The sequence below is a fragment of the Chenopodium quinoa genome, unplaced genomic scaffold (assembly GCF_001683475.1).
Source record: "Chenopodium quinoa cultivar QQ74 unplaced genomic scaffold, ASM168347v1, whole genome shotgun sequence".
Taxonomy (NCBI): domain Eukaryota; kingdom Viridiplantae; phylum Streptophyta; class Magnoliopsida; order Caryophyllales; family Amaranthaceae; genus Chenopodium; species Chenopodium quinoa.
The window spans coordinates 2,805,570-2,821,891 of NW_018744878.1; the positions used below are offsets into that span (position 1 = coordinate 2,805,570).

The 16,322-nt window shown below is 35.6% G+C and overlaps 2 protein-coding genes across 9 annotated transcripts; one reads left to right on the forward strand and one right to left on the reverse strand.

Annotated features, from left to right (window-relative positions):
• The first annotated feature begins 2,917 nt into the window (after positions 1–2,917).
• On the forward strand, positions 2,918–11,523 carry LOC110705523 (nuclear poly(A) polymerase 4-like). Of its 8 annotated transcripts, none has more exons than XR_002508092.1 (14): positions 2,918–3,487; positions 3,583–3,660; positions 4,401–4,508; positions 6,759–6,821; positions 6,958–7,119; positions 7,889–8,002; positions 8,110–8,172; positions 8,248–8,577; positions 8,665–8,829; positions 8,954–9,901; positions 9,990–10,097; positions 10,628–10,664; positions 10,802–10,885; positions 11,029–11,523. XR_002508092.1 is itself a non-coding variant. In XM_021883412.1 (13 exons), the coding sequence occupies exons 1-13, from the start codon at positions 3,353–3,355 to the stop codon at positions 10,807–10,809; spliced, it is 2,319 nt and encodes a 772-aa protein (XP_021739104.1). In that variant the 5' UTR covers positions 2,918–3,352; the 3' UTR covers positions 10,810–11,523. The 8 variants fall into 8 exon arrangements, 5 of the variants coding, with proteins under 5 accessions (XP_021739104.1, XP_021739105.1, XP_021739102.1 ...); XR_002508093.1 differs by having other exon boundaries at positions 10,805–10,885; XR_002508091.1 differs by having other exon boundaries at positions 10,628–10,885.
• A 699-nt stretch (positions 11,524–12,222) lies between these two features.
• On the reverse strand, positions 12,223–15,628 carry LOC110705525 (receptor-like protein kinase HSL1). The gene is made up of 2 exons (XM_021883415.1): positions 12,967–15,628; positions 12,223–12,862 (listed from the first exon to the last, which is right to left on the reverse strand). Exons 1-2 carry the CDS (start codon positions 15,623–15,625, stop codon positions 12,468–12,470), a joined length of 3,054 nt encoding a protein of 1,017 aa, XP_021739107.1. The 5' UTR covers positions 15,626–15,628; the 3' UTR covers positions 12,223–12,467.
• Between the last annotated feature and the right edge of the window lie 694 nt (positions 15,629–16,322).

Sequence of the window (16,322 nt, forward strand, 5' to 3'; positions counted from 1 at the left end):
TGTTTCATACTCCATAGTTCCTTCACATACTAATTAAAACATGTTTTGTATGGTTTAATTATGCTTCTTTTTTTTTTTTTATGTAGTTGGATTATGGCATGATCCCAAGTTCTTTGTAATCATACGTGCTCTACAGTAGAAGTGGAGGAAAAGGCGAGAATCCTCTGCCTCCAAGTAAATGTGGGTGACGGATTCAAATTTGTTAACTCAAAGTCATAAAATGGGTTCCCACCACATCCACCAAACACGCAACACAACCTGGTTTAAAATTTAAACCATATATATATCGTTTAATTTATAGCTTGTTCCGATTTATTGAACTGAATTGACTGGGAGTGAACTAAATTGAATAGAGTTGAAATGAATTGCTTATGAGAGAAGGAAATTAGAAACTGAACTGAACTGAAATTAAGCTGAACATAACAAACCCTTAGTGTACTCCTTATGTTTCAGAGCTAGAGGTGATCAAAATTCGGGTCGGATCTTAACACAATTCCTCGTGCTAAAACCCGTAAAAAAGTAGCGGGCTTGTCGGGCTAAAGCGGGTTTTTTCGGGTTGGGTTCGGATTTTTAACTAAAAAGCGTTTAAAACTTGCCCAAATCTGCCCTATTTGCCCTATTTTGGGCCGGGCTAGGGACCGGATCAATGTTAATCACCTCTAGAGCATGCACAGCGGATAACCATTGTGCATAGTTATTAAGAGAGAAAAACTAGGAAAATAATAAAAAATTGAGGAGAGAGAAAATTTTGGAGCAAATTCTTGTAACCAGGTTATTGTTGTAACCGGTTATGAAGGGTGGCTATTGAATAAAAAAAAACCACTTTTTGAGTTTAAGTTTTGTCCTTGGTGATGTGGCACAAGGAGATTGAGACATCCATTTATTTGTTGAATGGTTGAGATTTACTCTGAATTTATAACCGTTGTAATTTTTGTAACGGCCATCTAATTTTTAAAATACAATTCTAAAAAAATAAATAAAAATACTATCGGCTCTATTTTATTTTCCTCTATAAAATGAGCCCAATATTGAGGTATTTTAAAACAATTTTATGAAAGTGAATAATACTCTTTTGTAAATCAAAATGAATTTTTATAAGTCATTTTATCCAATTAATGTATGTTAATAAATAATTATTAGTGTTGATTGAATATTACCAAGTGCATTAGTTATATTACTTATATAGAGTTAAGTACAATAGTGGGGTCTAAGTTTTTAATTTTTTCACCTTTTGGGACCTATGTTTTTTTTTTCACCGTTTGGGACCTCATGTGCAATTTCCGGTGTACATTTAACTAGGTTGAGTTAAATAACTTAGTTCCTTAGTTAAGAACTTAGTCAATTAGAAAGTTGGTAGGAAAAAAAAACTTAGTCCCCTATAAAACTTAGACCCCTAAAAGCATTTTTTTGACTGATTTGATTGGTGATCTTCCAAAAAGAGACACGTGTGTGCTTGGGGTATTGGAAGCGTATGCAAGAAGCTTCATTTTACTAAAAATTTAAACCAGCCTCATAATCGTATAATTAAACAGGTATAGTTGTTCATATATGCTACGACTCATAGGTGGCGTACTTTTAATTTACTAATAAGTCTAATCTTTTTGGAAAAATACAAAAAAAAAAAATCAATTCTATAAATAGAGTAAGTTATACAGAAAATTTTAGTTTTTATCTTTATGTATATTGATAGAAGATAAAATTAACAGAGAAATATATTAAATCCTAATGGAATCCAATTTATGATTATTGTGGAGTTACTTTTATTTTATTTTTATTTACAGGTGAAAAAAGATTTCATAATAAAAGATAGTCAAATAACAATTGCAAACAATTCTTAAGAAAACAAAAATTCTAACACTATAATTTAGACTTAAACAATTTTTATCCTATTATACATACAAATAAAAGTTTGTTGTAATCCACTCCTAATCCCTCCTTAGGTAGATTTATTTTCTTGTTTTAGTTTGTTGTTTTTTTTTTTTCATTTTCTTTGTTGCCTTGGCTTGTTCCTCTATGGAAAAAAAAAACATAAGATAAAAGTACTAATATTAAAAGGATATAATTTCTTTTTGATGCAAATATTAAAAGATACAATTTTGATATAGTTAGGATAATTAATTAAACGTACACTACTACACTTTTGGTAATTAATTGTTTGTTGAAAAAAATTGGATTTGAAATAATTAATAGTTTTTTTTTTTTTGAAGAAAAATAGTTAATAGTCAAATATTGGATTTGTGTTCGTTGAAAAAAATTGTTCCTAATTGCTTTGACAGGTGTATGTTTTTTGCTTTGACAAAATTTATGAAGGGATTATGTTTTTATCAAGGGATTGTGTTTTTTAGACAATATTTAATGCTAAGGGACTAAGTTTTTACTCAATTGAGTTAAAGGTGAGTTAAGTTACCAGATTCTTAACTCTAGGTCCCAAAAGGTGAAAAAAAAACTTAGGTCCCAAAAGGTGAAAAAATAAAAAACTTAGACCCCAACAATGTACTTAACTCTACTTATATATGATAGAATTTAAGATATAGATTGTGTGGTGGGGTTTGGTAAAAGTAAGAGAGAGAAAATATATAACTAAAAAGTTGTGGTTAACTATTGGGATACATTGGTTATTAAATGGGTATAAAAATAATTATGGATGAGATGGAAGATGGAGAAATTAATAAAATAACCTATAACCACAATGATTATTGGGAATCATTATGTTTACTCTTAGAGACTCAAAGCACACAAAATAGTAAATTTATACCAGTAACTCCAAACTAAATCGGACCGCAAACGCCCCTACTCAATGATATTTGCTGTGGTGGGGTGAAATAATAATGATTAAAATATGTTGATATTTTTTTTTTGTTATACTTGTACAAAAGAGAGTGGGGTCTAACATATTAGTACGTGCCTTCGCTTACCAAACACGGCCTAACATCAGAATTCACACTCTCTTTGACCTTCCTTTTTCCATTTTCCCCAGATTCTTCTCCCCTTCTTCTTCTCTTTCATCTCACTCTTCAGATCTCTCTCTCTTTCCTCTGTCTTTGTCCCATTCTTCTCCCTCTTACCAAATCATTTCATTAATCATCATAAACCCTTATAAAAAACCCAAATTTAATAAAAAAAACCATAATTATCTCTACTCCCATTGTTGGCAAATCTGTAAAGCTTGATTTCATCACCCATTTCTTTTTTTTTGTCTGTTTTTTTGGTTTCTTTTACATCCCTTTTCTGGGAAGAGAGAATGCTTCATTGATGCTCAATTTCGGAAGGAATTGAGCTGTTTTTCAACTAAATTTTCAATCTTTGGCGTTTTAGGGTTAGGGTTTTTGATTGGGATTTTGGCGGTGTTCAAATGGTGGGGGGATCTGAGCAGCAGCTTAATAGTAGTTCTTCTTCGTTGCCGGCGAAAAAGCATGGAATTAATAAGCCGATTTCACTTGCGGGTCCCACTGAGATTGATCTTATACGCAATGCTGAATTAGGGAAGGTAATTGCTTCTTCAATTTGGTTTTATTTTAATATTTTTATGCTCTAATTTCATGATAATTCTTAATTTTTAAATAATTGATGTTGATTTTGTAGTTTTTGATTGACTCGGGGCTATATGAGAGCAGTGAGGAAGGAGATAAGAGGGAGGAGGTCCTAAATCGGATTCGTGAGGTAAATATCTTCCTTGAATTATCGTTTTATTATTGAATTATTGATATTGATTGCTTCCTCTCAATTGTTTTCGTTTTTGAGGTTTATATGTGAATGTCAATTACTCTGAAATTATGTACTTATAAGGTTAATTATGTGAAATTGCTTGTAGTTTTGTCAATACAGTAGTACGGAGTGATTTTTCATAGACAATTAATCAGTTTATTTTGAGTTAAATTTGTGTTCAAATTCTAAGTAATAGATGACACATGGTTTGGATTGGCGGGACAGAGTAATTGCCTTATGTGCTATGATTACTGATGTAGTGATATAAGAATGGCTTTCACTTTCTTTTTTGTATGCTGAATTCTGTCTCGGTTGAATTGCATATTAGCAATATATACCAGTTGGTAATCAGCTTGGTGGTAATAATGGCATCGTGAAGTAGTTGAATCAAAATAGTTGTAGTTCTTGATGCCCTTGAAGTTTTTATTTACTGTCTTTATCTTTGTTGTTAGGTTAGTCTCTATTTTTCAGAATTGGTTAAGTACTAGATTCCCATGCCTGGAATTTCTGATTTTGAAAATTTGATTGATGATCATTGCATAACTCACAAGGCAGGCTAAAAATTATTCTTCACAATAACAAGTGAATGTGAAAGGATTTATTTGTTGCATTGCTTTTTTCACAAAGTTATTACATGGAGCTATCATTTATGAACAGAATACCAGTGTAAATTATTTTTATAATTTGTCATGCAGATTGTGAAAGGGTGGGTAAAGCAGCTGACTCGCCAAAGAGGATACACAGATCAAATGGTTGACGATGCGAATGCTCTCATTTTTACTTTTGGGTCATATCGACTGGGGGTAATTAGTTTTTAATTCTCTATTTAAAATGTTTGCCTTTCTGCTGCACCATGAGTTTTCCTTACATCTCCTTTATCCCTTTTTTTGTGTTGCAAATTTTCATTTATTCATGAAAAGAGGATAATGATTGTCATCTCTTATTGCTTAGATCCCTCTGCCAAATAATTGTAAAATTTATACAGATGTATAAGCAAGTTAATCTCATCAGATAACTATGAAGGATTGGGGATGATGTGTGTATCTCACTGACACTGGGGTGGGGGTGGGGGTGGGGGGATACATCTGAAAGTGGTCCTTTCGATCACTTTTTTTTTTTTTTTTTTTTTTTTTTTTTTTTTTTTTCCAATTTTTAAAATTGATATCTGTGTGTGGAGCTTTTAGTGCTACTTTTTTTTTGGTTTAATTTTGAAAACTTTGATGGATACTGCGTTAACACCTTTAATGCTCTTCTCTTTGGCCTAGATTAGGTTAATCTAAACAACTATCATTCAATGTTTGGAGTCTTTTTCCTATTAAAAGGGGGAATGGGTGGAGACTATCAGAAGACTTGGAGCTGTTGGTGCTATTGGATGAAAAGACTCTGAGCAATACCTCTAGAATTTTTTGTTACTTATTAAGGTTTTGGTTGATGTAGAAAGTGCAAGTGCCTAAAAAGTTCTAGTTATACTTCTCTAATGTTGTGAGAATGTATCCAATAAGGCAATTTTTGTGAGTGATAAAACTTGAAAGCGTATCTGACTGTCCGTCTAGTTACTAACTTTCTCTGTTCAATAAAGGTTTAGATAATTGGGCCCATTTTTTCTTTTGTTTGCTGATAGTAAGCTTTTCTTCATTTCCTTTTTATCTTCCCTTTTGCCCCCCAATCAGTGGAGAAAGTGTTTAAACCCTTGACCTCATAGGCATACTTAAGACTGGTGGCTTATCTACTTTGGTTGGGATTTCGGTATCTTGAATTGCCTTTGTTCTACTTTTTGCCTTGAATGCAATTCTTGTCATTATGGCCAGTCTTATTGACCGTAGCTTCTTGCCATATGTATCGACTCTTTGACCAAAAAATAAGACTGAAATTTCTATTTTTCAGACATCTATATGTAGCTCAACAATTTTCTTTCTTGTTCCTTGCTGAACAAACTAAGAATTCTTTTTCTCAAATATTAAGGGGTATTTTCGTGTCTGAATTTGCTCTCTTGTTTTCATCAAATAATAAAGAAAATTTTCTTTGAAAATAAGAGAAGGATATCATTCATTAAGAGAGACGTGTCTGTTGAATCCTACCACTAAAGCTAAAGAATAGGCCCCTTATTTGACCTTTAGATTGGAAGAGGACAAAATGTTTGAGAGACATTTGGCTATTCAATAATATAATAGATTAGATTAAGTGGACCCATGTGGCGGAACAAGGAAGGGTTATAGAAATTTTTATTTCCATTAAGAATAAACCTTTATCTTCTCCCATCAATTGCAGCAATGAAGCTGACAATGCAGCTGTAAACTAGCTCAACACGAGCTCAGTTATCCAAATTGAGTTGATTGTAGGGTGTTTACATTTGAGTTAAGAAAAGTGGAGTTGGGATCTTAGCTTGAGACATTTGAGGGCTCATACTTGAGCGCAAAATTAAGCTATCAAGTTGCAAAAATGGCTGGGGAGGTGGCGAATATGTGAGATATAATGTTGTGGAAATATTGATTTTCTTTTGTTTGTGGTGGGAGTAATTAGTTATTGGTGGATGATGTTTTTTATTTATTAATGACAGTAAAAATAGGCAGCACTAATGTACATTTAGCAAGGTAATTAATATACAAGGCAACATTTCTTAAAAAAGGGAAATGATGCAACAAATATAGAACTTCCTAAAAAGGTTATGTAATTTTTTTTTCTTGGTGACTAGGAAGCTTGTTTTATATATATAATACACACGCATACACAACAAACACATAATTATTTTTAATTTTTATTTTATACTTGCAATATTTTCTATTTATGTTTGGCGATGCACAACTTCAGTTGTTGTTATCATTAGTTATGCATTTGTAAAAATTATAAATATTAAATTTCAGTTACTTACACATTGGGAGGGGTCCAACAAAAATCACATGAGATATGGCTGTTTTTCTCCAAGTATAAATCACAAAAAGTAATAGAAGTGGAGTGTGCAAATAGTGTACACTGTAGAAATGTTGCAAGTAAAAAAAAAACACAGAGGAAGTATATTGTTATAACAAATTAAGATAACTGGTGACTTATGGCAGGTACACGGACCTGGTGCAGACATTGATACCCTGTGCGTTGGGCCTTCGTATGTAAACCGTGATGTAAGTAATGACTGTATTAGTTGAGATGTTATCATCCGGAAAATGAACTTAAACTTTTTTAGTCATTTTCTTGAGGCTATTATTTCTTAGACACACCTTAAGGAGACACTCAACCTGTTGAGGTTTTGTCATTCAGGAAGACTTCTTTATAATATTGCACGACATTCTGGCTGAAATAGAAGAAGTCACTGAGCTTCAGCCAGTCCCTGATGCTCATGTCCCTGTAATGAAATTCAAATTTCTAGGAGTTTCTGTTGACCTCCTCTATGCAAGTGTTTCGATGCTGATTGTTCCTGATGTAAGCAAAATGCCACTCCATATTTTTCTATCACTTGGATTATTTTCTTTACCTCTTTTTTTTTTTTTTTTTTTTTTTTTTTTTTTTTTTTTTTTTTTTTCTCTCTCTTTGTTTATTTTGAGTTTTGACCTTGAATCATTCTATATTTGCATGTTGCTGTATACTTTCTACTTGGTTTTTGTTGGTTACTCTTGAGAAGACTATAAAAAAGAATAAAATTATGCTTCTCTATGTTTTGTCAATTGTTTGTCATTTGGATCCTGTATCTTATTTTGAGAATTGTAATGTCAGCACCCTCCCAATTGTTCAAGCTACCATCTTTACTCTATTGTTTTATTTTCCTTCTCCTGTGGCTCAAAGAGAATGGAACCAGTGCATGATATTAGTTTTTCATCCTGGATTTCTCATCTGCATAAAATATCATAAAGTAATAAGGTACAACACCCTCTGCTGCTTCTTTCACTTGTTATGAGGATGCAGATGTTGGTTTTTCCTTGAATGGTGTGGCTCGCATTTCTCCTGGTTTGTGTTGTCATTCTTGATCCATGGGCCAGAAAAGTCAAGGCGCAGATACGCGATGTGCTGTATGGTGCTTTATGCTGTTGAATATGTTTAGCCGCTGAAGTTTTCTTTCATGCTCTTATTTGGTTATGCGCACTTCAAAAGTGGTTAAATAATCGTGTAGATTAGTTTCATAATGTAAATGTTTTCACACTCCTTTATTTATGTTGATTTGTTTACTATTTTACTAATGTTAATTTTTTTCCAGGACTTGGATATATCACAGGGTTCCGTACTTCATAATGTTGACGAGCAAACAGTTCGTAGTCTGAATGGATGTCGAGTTGCGGACCAAATCCTTAAGCTGGTTCCTAATATTGAGGTGAATGCTCGATATTCTTGTAGCCAGTTTTACTTTTTGTTGACCTTTTTTTTTTTTTTTTTTTTTTTTTTTTATGATGCTTCTTAACCTCTGTGCAATTGCTATAGCATTTCCGGACAACGCTAAGGTGTCTCAAATTTTGGGCTAAGCGACGGGGTGTCTATTCAAATGTAAGATTTATCTTGCTTATCAGTGACAAATTGGTTGTGTAGTAGTTTGAACATCTCACATTCCTCCGAATGTAGGTGACTGGATTTTTAGGTGGGGTGAACTGGGCTCTTTTAGTTGCTAGAGTATGCCAACTATACCCGAATGCAATTCCTAGCATGTTACTATCTCGATTTTTTAGAGTTTATACTCAATGGCGCTGGCCCAATCCTGTGATGCTCTGTCCAATTGAAGAGGAGGATCTTGGTTTCCCTGTGTGGGACCCTCGTAAAAATCCTAGGGACCGCACTCATCATATGCCAATTATTACTCCTGCATATCCGTGCATGAATTCTAGCTACAATGTCTCAACAAGTACACTGCGTGTTATGATGGAGCAGTTTGAGCATGGCAATAAAATTTGTCAGGTAAGAGCATATGTGATTCTTTTGTCTGTCTTTATCCCCTTTGATGATATGTTATTTATGGATTTTTGTGCATGTGTCCCTGTGCAGGATATTGAGCTGACAAAGGCCCAATGGAGTACCCTTTTTGAGCCATACCTTTTCTTTGAGTCGTACAAAAACTACTTGCAAGTTGATATCATTGCGGATAATGCAGATGATTTGTTGGCTTGGAAAGGCTGGGTAGAATCTCGACTTCGGCAGCTTACCTTGAAGGTAGTAATTGCTTTAGCTGAACTTTCAAGTTGGACCTGGTACCTTACGAGTTACGACTTTACGACTCATTAAGCTTGTAGAATATTATATGTTATTCTTATTGATTATTGCTTGTAATCTGCAGATAGAGAGAGACACATTTGGCATGTTACAGTGCCATCCTTATCCATATGAATTTGTAGACACATCTAAGGAATGTGCCCATTGTGCTTTCTTCATGGGCTTGCAGAGGAAACAAGGGGTGAAAGTCAAAGAAGGTCAGCAGTTTGATATTCGAGGAACTGTTGATGAGTTTAGGCAAGAGGTTAATATGTATATGTATTGGAAACCTGGCATGGATATATTTGTGTCGCATGTTCGTAGAAAGCAGCTTCCTCCATATGTTTTTCCTGAAGGCTATAAACGACCTCGAAGACACATGAATCAGCAGGTTGAAAAAATGTGTGGTGATGCTGAAGGGAATATCCCTGGGTCTACTGATAGACCACTCAAGAGACGTACGGATTCTGAGATGGGGGATCTGACACCATCACGTCTTGAGAAGAAGGCATCTATCAGTCCGCAACGGCTGGAAACTCTTTCTCCAGAGTTCAATTCTAGATATTACACTCCGTCACCTTTGAGCTCTACCTCAGACATGCTTTGCCACGTGCAAGATACATCATCATTTTTGGATGGTGACACAAGTATGAACTCACACAATGTGCTGCTAGACAGTGCCATTCATAGTACCATTCCGCTGGAGAAGCAGGATATCACTGATAATATTTCTGTGGTTGATAATGAAGCACATACAATGGATGCGCTGTCGCAGGACTCCTCCATCCAGGAGAATCTTGCTTCATTTGACATCTGTAATCGAATTATGGATGCTTGTCTGGTTAGAAAGGATGAAGAGATTTCTGAGACTCAGAATTCTCAGACTGAATCTTTCCGTAGAGCAAAGGACCTAATAGAGAGGGCTGCAAAGGATGATATTGATGAAGTAATGGATCATTGTGAGCAGACCAAGGGAGCTGAAAACGGGGTCCATTTTGTGTCCAGCTCTGGCACTCAGACTCTCAATCATGAGGTGAGTTACTCTGTTATGAGGACTTTGGGTTAAGAAACTGGCAGATGGCATGAGAATAGTAAAGTTTCGAAATTAGTGAGGGAAAAAGGGGTCTTTGCAGGATGATCTATGTGGGGCTGATCCTGGTTTGCATTCTGATATTGGATATCTGGGCGGGACTGATGTTTTGCAGGGTGGATCGACGGAAGAGCTAGAGGTTTGAGGCTTTCATCATATTCTCTTGTTTATATTTAATTACTTCCGACTTTTTTGTTGTCGTTTTGTTGTCAGTCTCTTTTTTCTTGTTTTCACTGTTTAGGATGTGTAGACTTTGGCCTGTTGTGAAAAGGAAGCTCTTGCCTTTAAGCACTTCTGGGTTCTCCTATATATTGATGCCTTCCTCCCCCGGTCTGATCTTATCTCTAGTTCTTTTCAATCAAAGAAAGGACAGATCCTGAAGAATTAATCTTTCATTATTTTTATTACTCTATTCTATTGAACAGTGTTGTAATATTTCGAATCTGCTTTACCATCAATCTATTTGTAGAGTATCTTGAAGTTTCTTTCTAATGGCTTTTCTAGCAGTCTCTTCAGCTTTTTTCTAGCTACAAACATGTAGATTCAATCAGTAACATGTGTTACTGGTCCTGGTTTTGCCTAGGGCCCAACAATTGTCATTTGGTTCTTTGATTATCTTCCTTATTGTTGAACCTAACAACAATTTTTTTTACTCTTGTCGTTTTGTAGTCAAGTACTGCCGTCGGCATGGCCATAGAAACTCGAGGTAGAACTACATATTCCACAAAAGTTGTGCTGAAGCCAATCACAAGGCATGAAATTAATATCTCATTCTCTTTTTTTTGCAAAATTTAGTGACCATGTATTGTGTTGTTTGGTTCTCTGGCCTTTCTTTTCTTCTAGCAGGTTGAACCTGAGATTGATGGCAAACAGCATATTAAAGATACTCATCATGAAGCACTTGTAAATAGAAGTCCAGCAGCTTTGGTAAGTTTCAAAAATTTACTGCTGGATTAAATTATGGTTTTCCAGGTGCACTGGAATCTTGTCGTGCGGAAGAAAAGAACTGCAATTTTCTGAGTTCTCATGCCCGTAATTGTGATGTATGTATGGTTATGGATGTGGTGTAGTTCGTGCGGATCCCTTGTAGCAGTTCTCTCTATTCCTCTAGGCAGCTTGCTTGTTCAAAAGCTGCTTCAGAGCGTCACAAATGTTGCTGTGGATGTGGGAAGACTGTGTGAACCCTTAACCAGGGTCATCGGCAGGAGATACCTGAGACCAGACTTCAATGGGATCTCCGCTACATCATGTAGGAAGTGAATTTCTGTATTGTAGCCAAAAAAAAAAAAAAAAAAAGAAAAAAAAAAAGCTGAAAAATGGAAGTTAAAAAAAAAGGTATATTACAATGAAGAGTGACTGAGAAGTGTGATTTATTGCGGCATTAGTGCCTAGATTTTAAGTAATGAATTTAGTTGTAAACTTGGGTTATGTACCATCTCTGATGAGATTATAAATATGCTAGTACTGGAATTTTCTTCTTTCACTTGGCTTGCTGCATATTCTGACTTTGATGTGTGAATTTAGTGGATGATCAATGTGACGTGCTCTATGTTTAGTTGGTTCGACATTGATGGATTTATATACTGGAATTTATTTTTATGTTTTGCTGTTCAGAAATACATGTAAATACACTGTATGAATTTCATATTTGAGAATTGAGAAAGTTATATGCATGCTAAAGTTTCATACAGCATGAAATTTCTCAACTGCGGTATCAGAATTCATAATGACTGCTTTATGTATGGAGGGCATACTGGTGGTGTTAAGAGTATTTCGTGAAATGATTTTATTCAAATGTAATTACTCCTAATTTCGCCTCGTGGATGTATGACTTTTCATTGGGTGAAAAAACTGAAAACCTGAATGCTCTTGAAAACAAGTAATTCTTTCCTCTTGAATCTGATGCTACTATCCAAGAACAAGGAGAGGAGGAAAATGAGAGTGTCGAAAATTATTTGTTGCTAATCTTCTTGTGAATGTGAACCGGAGAAGGTTGACCAAGAAATGTTCAAAGGGTTGAACTTTTATGCTTCTGGATTTCCTTGACTAGGACTACTTTGGCTAGTCTGCCTACCAGTTTTGGTCTTCCTTCCTCCAGCTTCTTTTTTCTTATCTTTCTCGGTATAGGTTGAACCTCGAAAATTTCAGTTCATGGACAAGATCAGATTTTTGTAACGTCTTCACTTTCGTATTAAGAGACTAGTAGTTAGAAAATATACATCGAGACAAGTAGAGGATTTTCTGTGCTTATTTTACTTGATAGCTGGAAAGGGAAAGTTGTGGAATACTGCAACAACTGTAATGAGTCATGGAACTGTATAATCAAACTCATAACTTGAAACAAGCTACAACAAAGGGAAAAAATGAAGTGTTTTGGTTATTCTAATACTAAGAAGTATGTGTTATTATGAATGGAAGACAATATTTTCTGCACTTCCTGTTATCTAGCTCTCATCTAACTTAAGTGTCAAGATATCCTATGTTAAGTGTCCTGTTGGAATTTATACAGCTAGACTACTACTGATAGAATTCCCACCCCAAGAAGAGGGATAATTCCGCGCTCATTCCTTGCCTTAGCTCTATCTAAATCTTCTAGATTGCTGCATTGTTCAAGTATCTGTAAAACCTGCTTCATTGATGGCCTTGAAGAAGGTAATGTGCTAGTGCACATCAACCCAATCTTGAACACATTGTTCATCTCTTCTAAGTAGCAAGACTCCTGCACTTCCTTGTCGAAAACATCCTCAATTAAATTCCCTTCACTGTAATGCTTCCATGCCCACTCTGCAAGGTTTGAGTTCTCATCTCCGATGTGGGGCTCTTTCCCCGTCACTAGCTCAAGTAAAACTACTCCAAAGCTGTAGACGTCGATCTTCTCATCTACCGTGGTTGTACAGCAATATTCTGAAAATAAGTTTCAGACAATAAACACTTTGCTGTCAGCTTATCAAGTAGTTTGGATTTATTGTTAGAATTATCTTAGAAATATAAGCTAGATGTTTTATTACCTGGAGCCATATATCCGAAAGATCCAGCAACAACAGAGACTGTGTGAGATTCTCCTGGGTTAGCCAAAATCTTTGCTAACCCGAAATCAGCAATCTTGGCATTAAATTTGGAATCAAGCAAAATATTACTGGATTTCACATCTCTATGAACAATAGGAGGTGAGCAATCATGGTGCAGATAACTTAATCCTTGAGCAGCATCAATAGCAATTTTCAATCTAGTAGGCCAGTCCAAAACTGCATGATGGACCGACTCACTAATCGATAAATTGGCTCGTCTTTTACTCCCATGGATCCACTTATCCAAGCTTTGTTTCTCCATATAATCATACACAAGCAATTTCGAGCTTTCAGTTGAAATACAGCAAAGTAACTTCACTATGTTGAGATGCCTTATTGTACCTAGAATTTGGACCTCAGCAGTGAACTCTTTTTCGTAACTGTTGCTCTTATTCCTGCTGTTCGATATTCTCTTAACTGCGACAACTTCCCCTGATTGATTAACCGGTATTCTGTAAACTTTGCAGGATCCTCCAAACCCAATAACGTTGTTGTCGATTAAGTTATGAAGGATCTTCTGCTCTGTGAAGTGTATCCTTTGGAAAGAGGTCAGTTTCCAAGTATCGCGTTCTTGCTTATTTTTTCTTTGCCTGATTTCACTTATTATGACCACTATGAAGTATAATATAGCTAGGAAGGCAACTATAGTAAGGACTATAATTAAAGCTAGATATTTTGAGGACAACGTTTTTGGGGTTTTTCGATGAATTGAGCATTTTGGGAGGTCTAAAATTCTATCATCAGAGCATAGTTTGGTGTTCAAGAAACTAGCCTTGAATACACTGTTATCGAGCCCATACGGTATCTTCCCAGTAAGCTCATTTGAGGAAAGGTTAAGTGAATTGAGCACTAAGCTGCCCAATTCGGGTGGAATTTGGCCAGAAAATTGATTATCCGACAAATCAAGATAATTAAGAACAGGCAAAGAGCCAAGAACCGAGGGAATTGAGCCAGAAAGCTTGTTATAAGAGAGATTCAAGCTGTTCAAGCTTTGCCATGAGATAAGTTCTGAGGGAAGCTCACCTGTGAGTAGATTTCCACCGAGCAAGAGAATGCTAAGGCGCGTAAGGCTAGTTAATTCCAATGGAACAGTACCTGTGATCATATTGTTGCTTGCAGCAAACACTTGTAAATTTCTCCAAGTGCTTACACTTGATGGAATTTTCCCTGAAAATCTGTTGTTGCTGATTTCCACGCGACTCAAGTTCCTAGCCAAATGCTCAGGAAGTTGGCCTGAAAATTGGTTGTTGCTAAGTCGTATGGTCTGAACATGCTGCAAAGACCATAAGCCTTTAGGAATTTCTCCTGAAAAGCTGTTGTTGTTGAGTAAAACCACAAGCAAAGAGTCGCATTGGCCTAGAGATGCTGGGATTGTCGCATTCAGATAATTGTTGAATGCCACAACACCTAACAACATCCTGTTGTAGCAAAGATTCTCTGGGAGTTTGCCTGTGAATGCATTATCTGCCACTTCAAAGCGATGTAGTTTCGAGTGTTGGCCCAGTTCTGAGGGAAGTGGACCTGAAAACTGGTTGCTAAACAACTTCAGTATCTTCAAAGAAGGAAGCAAGCCTATACTTGGTGGTACTCTTCCATAGAATTGATTCTGAAATAAATTCAAGATCTCTAATTTTTGCAGATTTCCAAATACTTCAGGGATAGTTCCTGTCAGATTGTTGTTCGAGAGATCGATTTCCTTCAAATTCAAGGAGCTGATCGAGGCTGGAATCCCCCCTGATAGCCTATTTTTATACAAGTACATATATGTCAAGTTCTTGAGCAAGAACAACCCACTTGGAATTTCGCCAACTAAGTTGTTTTCCACCAAGTCTAAACGCTCAAGGCTCTTTAGACTAGCAAAATCATTAGGAATTTCACCAATCAAATTGCAATTTTCCATCCAAAGAAACCTTAAGCTCTTAAGCCTTCCAAATTCATTGGGAATTTTCATAGGAGTAAATGAGTTGTTAGTTAACGCCAATTCTTCTAGGTTCTCCAAGTTTCCTAGCTGCGAAGGAAATGTGCCATTGAACAAATTGGAATCCAAATACAAGGTGATCAACCTTTCGAGTCGAGCCAGTGAAGCAGGGATACTACCAGTGAAATTGTTCTCACTAAGATGAAGGTGTTGAAGATTAGGAGAAAGCTTATGTATATCATTTGGCAGTTGCCCAACAAAGTAGTTTGAAGCTAGGACTAATGTTTGGAGCTTGGTGCAATTATATAAAAAAGTGGGGAAATTACCTTGGATGTTATTGTTTCCAAGATCAAGGAGGGTGAGATTTTTAAGATCACAAATGGACGAAGGGATCTCTCCGTTGATGTTTTGGCTATTCAGTGAGATTCCGGTTATGCTTTCGCTACCAGTGCAAATTATTCCGGGCCAATGGCATGGGGAGCTGGTTGAAGTCCACTGTTGCATTGAGGGTTGATTACCCCATTGCTGCTTGATTTTCAGCAGGATTGCCTGTTCTGAGACCGGATTTTCGGAACTAGCCAGCAAGGGAAAGCAAGCCATGCTGAGATATAGCAAAGACAGCAAGACTTTTGTAGGAAGTAAGAAGAAATATGACATTTTCATAAGGTTGTATACTAGCATAAAAGCATGCAGTTTATTTTCTGCAGTTTTATCAACCAGAACCCCTATAAATTATAAACAGCTACCCATTCAGATTTTGTTCATAGTCAAAATTTCTAGTCTTTGTTAAACTTGAATGACGAGTCAAAGATGGATTTGAGTGAGCTTCTCCACACGTTCCTAAAGAAATTGGAGTCAATACCAGAAAAAAGAGGGAATAGACTGATTTTGTTGTTGGTTGAAAAGAAATACAGATGATTATTAAGTATGCTTACTCACTGGGTTTATTCATTACCATTATTCCAGTACCATTATCATCATTTAGTAATTAGTATTGCGTACAACCTAGTCATCTTTCTACTGTTTTTTTGTTTTTTTTTTTTTTTTTTCCAAAGAGTACAAAGTCAGGGTGTAAAAAGTAACCAACGTTTTATTAGTTAATTTACCTAACCGTTAGTTAATCGATCCATTAAATATGACGGTTAACGGTTACAATTACAATTTTATGTAAATGATTAACCGATTTTTTTTATTTTTTTATTGAGGAAAATATAAATAACTATGTAAGTTAGGGCCTGTTCCGATTGACTGAACTCAGCTGAACTGAACTGAACTTATTAATTAGTGATTTTTAACTACGGATTAGTGATCTTTGATTATTTATTGATTATTTATTACTATACATATGTGTATATACAAATGTACATATTAAAATATT